The sequence below is a fragment of the Electrophorus electricus genome, chromosome 22 (assembly GCF_041902795.1).
Source record: "Electrophorus electricus isolate QZ-2024a chromosome 22, ASM4190279v1, whole genome shotgun sequence".
Classification (NCBI taxonomy): domain Eukaryota; kingdom Metazoa; phylum Chordata; class Actinopteri; order Gymnotiformes; family Gymnotidae; genus Electrophorus; species Electrophorus electricus.
Genome location: NC_137518.1, coordinates 2,142,501 through 2,150,000, shown reverse-complemented (window position 1 = coordinate 2,150,000; position 7,500 = coordinate 2,142,501). Strand labels below are relative to the sequence as shown.

Genomic DNA, 7,500 nt, shown 5'->3' with positions numbered 1-7,500 from the left:
GTGTGTGTGTTAGAGATCTGTCAACGAGACAATTCACTGCTGCATGAATACAGAGGGGAAGCGCATGGTGTGAGAAAGGGCGGGAAATGGAAAGTGCTAAGGAGTTTATTTTCTCTCAAATTTAAATCCCTACATCTCCTCGACGTGGCCCCCAAGTGTCGCCACGAACGGGGGACAGAAGAGTCCGGAAGCACAGCAAGATCAATGCTAAATTAATCAATCAATCACACACACACACACACACACACACACACACACACACACAAATAAAACAAACAAAACAGACAGACAGACAGCAGATCTCCACCTAAGACCTCAGTTGTATTTTATGGAGCTGCAGATTGTGTGGTCTCTAAGGCTAAAGCACATTCATGCAGGCTTATGTAACGAAACACGCTCGCTCTTGGGGTTATCGCCAAAAAAAAAAAAAAAGCCCAAGACAAAAGAAGCAAGGAAGGAAAGAAACGGAGAGAGTCACAGCCTTGCAGACACCGAGGTCGCGGGAGGAGCAGCGTTCGGGAAGGAATTTAGCTTCTATCGCCGCGTGTTTAGCAGAGCCGCCGGACTCGGCCTGCTTCCTCCGGCATTCCGACCGTGCCTACGGTCCGCGCGGCACGAATAAAGGTCAGAGAGAAGAATGTCATAGAAATCATCTTTGTCCTGGCAAGCACGCGGACGAGCCGAGGGAGAGAATAGCTCGGAAGCCAGGCGTTCCGTTTACCGCCCGTCAGTCAGCCGGCGCTTCAAACCCAACGCAGAGAGCACGGCGCACGGGCGGGTTGGGTACTTAGTGATGAGCAGAGACGGGGACTCACTCTGTGCTATCTTGGTCAGATGAAGTCGGTTGACCCAGGAGATCTTGCTGAGGGGGCTGGGGGTGTTGAACACCACCATGAAGCTAACCGGCCGGCCGGACCTGCAACAGACAAAGACAGACAGACAAAAACAGGCAGATGTGACCGGAGCTCTGCACTTAGCTGTGCACACACTTCCGAAGCCCTGGTTTGTTTTTGCCCGGGACCTACTCAGTGGTAATTAAAGATCTTAATCTTGGTGAGCCTCAGCTCGAGATGAACACTGGCCCCCCTGCAGAAATCTGGGTCACATACCCAGTGTGTCAGAAATGCACAGGGGGAATCTTTATTGTAAACTCTACACACTACTTTTGTGCTAAACAACCATTAAAAGCATTATGGGTAACAGTTTGATTATAAGGATGAAGTAAAAGACATTTTTCTTGCCAAAACGTTGGACTGGCTATTTCATGTCTGACATCTTGTTATGTCTTATATGGGAATGGGGGGCATATGGCGCTATCATCATACTTCGTAGAACATTTTTAGTTTTTACATTTTTGCTTAATTCATCATGACAACTTTGAGACAAGAGTCCTGAGTCAGCAGAAAAGTGCACAGCACACAAAAACAGATATTCCAACAGAACAACATCGATTTTGAGTTTATTCGTCGATCGAGTCCTTAAGGTGCTTTTGGTTCAAACCTAAAGGACGAAAATGTCGTTGGAGCACAGCGTCCAATAGCTGCGGGTTCAGGAAACCCACAGCCCATCACATTCCGAAAACATATCCCGGAAAACTCTGCTGCCATGCCTGGCACCTCCGTGGGCGATCGCGCGGGCAAGGGATTCTTAAAAACATGGAAGCGGGAAGATGTATAGGGAGAGTGGCCAAACCATGGAGTCGTGATGAATTGCTTTCTTCCTCCCGAATTTAATCGGGAACGGAGTGATAGAGTGAAGGTCAGAGAGGACGTTGAACGGCAGAGCAGGAGGAGCGGAGACCAGAGGTGAGCTTCTCTCCCGTAATTCCCACTCGGAGCGGAGGAATCGGCCAGGTTAATGGCCTAGAACTCGACCGGAGCACCTGCCAGTGCAACACCAATAACTCTCTGCCTGCATGAACAAACACTGAAGGAGGCGGCCCGGAGGAAGGTTACCAGGGAAGTAATTACAGGAGACACCGTATTCCGTACGGACCTGCTCTGTGAGAGGCACTGCGCTCGCCGTAGAATGAGAGACTTAGTGCTACAATATAACCAACTGTTACGGGAACCCGTAGTGGGGGTCTTTATTGTAAGCAGCTGTCTGTACATCCCGATTCCCGGCGAGCAGGGGGGGTTTTTCCGCACCAGCAGCTCGCCCGACAAACCCTCGGCAAGCGGAGCGCGTGGGAAAGCAGAGAGGCTCACCTGCCGCCGCGGAGACTCGGGGAGCATGAGCCAACTCGCTCTCGGTCATCGTTAGGAGGTAATTGACTGGAGAACAGGGCGCAGCCTGTCTCGGATACTGTCACGGCGGCCACCTCGGGCTGCTTAGCATTCACGTCCCCACTCGGGGAAAAGACGCGAGCAGAGGGAGGGAGAGAGAGAGAGACGGAGGGAGGGAGGGAGGGAGAGAGAGAGAATGGGCACAAATGGAAGTATAGCATAAACCTTCCGATCGCTATAATAACGGGAGAAAACGTGAACAGAGGTCACAGCTCTTTCTCACAAACGGCTGCTAACATCACTGGCACTCCGTACGTTTCCTGCAAATGTGGCAGCAGGCTTTTTTTTTTTTTTTTTTTTAAAGGTGAAATTAAAGTGGATCAGGAGGGGGAGGCGGAGTGAGCCAGCACGCTCCGTACCTAATTTAATTCTGAGGATAATTCCAGCCCTGCGCCTCTCCTGATACCATAAACAGCACACGCCCCGGGTTCCCTCCCACTGGACTGCTTGTGTTTATGTGTGTGTGTGTGTGTGTGTGTGTGTGGCCGGGCAGGTGGGAGGGGGTTGTGTGTGACAGTAATGCAGAAGGACAGGACAGATGTTGGAATGAAATCTGGTGCCACATTCATCAGTGTTCACCCCTGCCACCTGCCCACCGACTAGAACAGGCAGAAGGAAGCTCAGTAAGAGGACCGGGCCTGACTCAGAACCCCGGATCAGTAAGAGGACCGGGCCTGACTCAGAACCCCGGATCAGTAAGAGGACCGGGCCTGACTCAGAACCCCGGATCAGTAAGAGGACCGGGCCTGACTCAAAACCCGGGATCATTTAAGAGGACCGGGCCTGACTCAGAACCCGGGTTCACCTGATTTAGGACCAGCTGCCTCCTCGAATATCTTACACTGTGATACTGCGTGTAAAAAAACAACAATGATTTCACTTCGCACAAAAAAGCGACTGTTCTGGTGTCTGTCTCCACGCCTGTCCCGAGAGCCTGTCTGTACTGTCATCTGTCCGCATGCCTGTCCTGAGAGCCTGTCTGCTTGTACAGCCGTCTGTCTCCGCGCCTGTCCTGAGAGCCTGTCTGTCTCTGCACTTGTCCCGAGAGCCTGTCTTCATTTCACCGACGTTCAGCACACCAGGAAGAACAGGCACAAAGGTGTTTAAAGAAAAAAGAAGTCCCAGAAGCCAGTCTCAGTGATCGGCTGTCGTGATTACGCTCGGGCCGCAGCCGAAGGCGACTTGAAATTCCCTCCACGTCCCAGATCCGTTTGCCTGGCTCTCTCCCAGCGAAGTGGAGGCTCCAGACCTGCCCCAGGGCTGACACCGCATCCGCAGCACGGCTACGGGGGTACCGGCTGTGCCACCTGCCAGGCCTGACCCCAACGTCCACCTCCTGCTCCTGCCAGCCCTGATCCCGGTGCATACCTCATGTCCACGTGCCTTTGGCACCCTGACCTCGCCAACATGACCTCCAAACCCACCCCCGCTCACGCCCACGCCAGCCCTCTGCGTAGGTTAAGTGGCAGATGTGCACTGGTAAGACATCATTAAAGTGGGACTCATACCTGCTGCTGCTTCTCACTACATCCTACCAGATTTGTTTACAGGCTGGAATGCTGCAGTAGAGACTGGGTTTCTTCTACGCCTGATCCAACTGACATATTCCAAGAAGTGTTCGGAGACTGTAGTCCAAATGAGAATCTCAAAAAGTTTCTATTTTTGTGCTTGTTCTTTAGATTTTACGCATAAAATATTGAACAGACAAACTAAATAAAAGCAAAAAATGACAGAAGTTAGGTTTGACCGGCTGAGTAAGTGTAGTGGATGCAACATTCTGTTCTGTAGTAGTGTGGGGTGTTCTGGCAGGTTCTGTCTCTCTCGGTCTCAACATCCCCCCCCCCCCACGTCCGCAGAGCCTGAGCTCGTTAAACACCAGCGCCTCCAGCGTGTTCCGGAGCGAGCTCCGCGTTCGGTACCTATCCCGAGAGCACTGTTCCAGCTCCCGCGCACATCTGACGGAACAGAACGGGTCTGCGATCCCCGCTGGGCCGAGACACGCGCGCCACCTCTCCACCCGTCATGGCGGATTGGTGGAGCAGAGGCTAGAGGCATCTCCGTCTGGGCTCCTGTCTGCCCGGGGGGGGGTACGTCACCAAAGCCCCCCGACCAGCTGTGCTCCCGCAGCCGGGTAGCAAAACACCAGTTCTGAGTGCCACTGGTTCCCATTACATTCGCCAGCCATTGGTGCCCTTGTCGTGCCCCACCTGGTGCCGACACCATGCCAGTTCCTCCCCCCCTATGGTGGTCTCCCCCTTCCCCAGATTCCTCCACATTCTTATGTGCGGTGCGGTCCTCCGTCCCGGATCCTGCGCTAATCCATCTTCATTTCCCCCTCCTTCCGCGGCCGTCCTTCGGAGCGACGCATCCCGCCCCACCCCGCATTGCCGCGGATGAGCACATCCAGGTGCAGCGCGCCGCGAGAACTTGCATGGGACGCCACGGGCCACGCATTTGCACCCGCACCTGCCCCTTTCCAACGTGGCATAATACCACCGCATCAAAAGCTCCTTTTAGGAGAAAACTCGGGAGAAATGACTATCACGCTCAGAGCGGAAGCCGACAGCAGCCCGGCTAAGTGAACCGGATTGATGGAGCTCCGTGGTAAGTGTTACTGAAGTGCTTTCAAACCGATACGTCTACGCTGCCTCGCCAAGGTCACAAGCCCCAGCGATGATCTTTCCTTGAGCTCCTGAGGAAGTGAATTTCAGGAATGATGACTTAATGATCCGGTGAGTCCTTCGATTAGGGCCATAATTTGCTGCTGAATGCAGCGGCCAGGTTGAGGGGAGTAGCACGTAGCACTGCGTAAAGTGCTTCGACACACAGAGTGGGGTTAGGGTACAGGGGGTGGGGGAGAGAATGTAGCGTTCTCCATCATCCTAACGGCTGCTTCCGGCTCGCGGTAGAACATTTATCGCTGGCTATCGGCTTTTGCCGTGGCCACGGATACGGGTGAGCTGAATTCAACAACGGTACTGCTCGTATTAAGTACAGAATTAGGCTGGACGGCCTGGGACCTTTTACATCTCAGTGGGCAGGAGTGAGTGTGAGTATGAGTGTGAATGTGTGTGGCCACATAAACACTAAGGCCTAGATATCAATTAAGATTAATCCTAGATTGAAATGGATATTCAACAGAAAAAAAAAAAAATCCCCTACTGATCATATAATTGAGCCTAAATGTAATTTGAACCCCAGTCTAAGTCCAAATGTAATTTGGAGCAGAGCCTTTTGGGCACGATCAGCAGCCTTTCAGGCAAACGCAAGGGCAGAAGCAGCTATGCAGATTCACCACAGGTGCTGTTTTCCTGGAACAACAGAGGGGCCAGTCCCTGCTTTCTCACACAGCCAGGCCAGATACAGCCGAAGCAGTAGCAGCTGTGTGTGTGTGTGTGTGTGTGAGAACGCACGCAGGGGCATTCCTTGTTTTCTGAGGAAGTGTAAATGGACTGTAAGCTGGCTCAAATGGAAAAACACCACAAGGATTTTAGAAATATAATGCTTTACTAAACATTACAACACATACACGTACGAAAACACCACAGACAGGGAAGAAGGGGGACTTTCCCAGGCCGACATTTCTACGCACGTGCGTACACATACAAGAGAGATCAAGTCAAGGGACAGAAAATCCTCATACCAAACATCCATCTTTCCAGTGCCGGTCTGTCAGTGTCCAAAGCGAATCCCTCCCTGATTCCGAGTTCACATTCCTCCATCTCTCGGCAATGGCCGCGAGGTCAGACATTCTGTCCTGGGTCAGTGTGGTTCTCCGTCTGATCATTTGAGGTCTGAGATGCTTCGCTGCTACAGGGGGAAGCTGGTAGAGTGTATTATCTCAGGGTGGGCTGTCAGCTGCTCTTTTTGAAGCAGAGAACCAAAAATGCCCCCTAAGTGTGTTGGGAGAGTTTAACTCCTTGTGTAATCTGCTGACCCACAGCTTGTGTTCTGTCCCCTATAAGAGCTGTATAGAAGTTACAGGTGTGACACGATGTACAGCAAGATCCAAAGTTGCAAAATAAAAGCTGAAACGTCAACATAAAAGCTGCCCCTTAACTCACCATTCTCCCACCTATTGTCAGACTCTCTGACGATTCTCGGACTCTCTTTGGCCGGAATGCCGCTCTCATTCCACGCGTCTTCAGACGGCTCATCGCATCACGTTGCCACAGACTTGGCTACCGGCATCGCACAGGCAGAACCTCGGCGACTGAGGCCGCACGACCTAAAACAGCCAGACGTAAGCAGAGCTCTACGTCAACGGCCCTGCTCCGTACCGAAGCCGTTGCCGGCCGGACCTTTGTGGAGGTCCTACCCTTTATCTGGAGCTCCCCTTGGAACTTCACTAAGGACCGGAGCATCATGGAAAGGCCACTAACAAGCTTTCAGGGCGATGGAGCTACCAGTCCCTGCACATTTACAAGGCCCCTCCATGAAAGCACAGACCAGTTCTACGACGCAGGAAGTTACTGATGGCTGGAACCTCGCAAGCAAACGGTGCACAGAGCAAGCTTTACTGTCTGGTTAATCTTTGCTCTCTTGGCCACAAAGCCAAGGCATCGGATTTTGTTTCGATGCATCAGGTGCTATGTCCCGACATGCCCAAAAGTACCAAGCTACCTTCCCCTAAAGGAGGAAAGCAACACCGTACACCACTTAACCTACCAAACTACTGATCATTTCATTCTGACTCTTAGCAGACATGCAGGAATCAATTCCATATGGATTCTTTCTTGCAGAGTCGAAACTAGGACGCAGTCAGACACCAGATCAGTCGCCTCTCTGAAAACACCTTCAGCTGTGAAATCTTCAGATTTGTCATGACCTCTGAAGGGTAATCTCGGGTGAACTAAGGTGGATGTTAACTCTGCCAATCCGAGCTCAGCTCTGCTCCTGTGCAACCCCGCGCTTCGTCTGATCGGCTCCTGGGACGGAGACCCGTTCATCCACTCGTGCGGTTGTGAGACGCATTCTCAGTACCTGTACCCCTCCGACACAAGCTATCAGTCATCTGCTCCAACAGCACTGAGTGCTCTGCACAGAAAAACGTATGCTGAGTGGGAGGCACTGTATTCAGGCCAGTCATAATTGTTTTTGCTGGAACTCTTCTGCTTTCCTCCATGTGGACCCTATGGATAACTGTCAGTTTGCTTTCTGACAGGGCTGGTTTTAATGTGACCAAACCTTGCCAATGTGTCTCTTGGAATCATGA

At 52.1% G+C, this 7,500-nt stretch overlaps 1 protein-coding gene across 6 annotated transcripts in view; it reads right to left on the bottom strand.

Moving 5' to 3' along the window:
• The window catches only part of arhgef10la (Rho guanine nucleotide exchange factor (GEF) 10-like a), an 83,321-nt gene that overhangs the window by 37,547 nt on the left and 38,274 nt on the right, over positions 1-7,500 (bottom strand). For all 6 annotated transcript variants that reach the window (XM_081705815.1, XM_081705814.1, XM_081705812.1 and 3 more), the window contains one exon: positions 816-916. In XM_081705815.1, the coding sequence (XP_081561941.1) occupies positions 816-916 (101 nt within the window). The remainder of the gene's footprint in view (positions 1-815; positions 917-7,500) is intronic.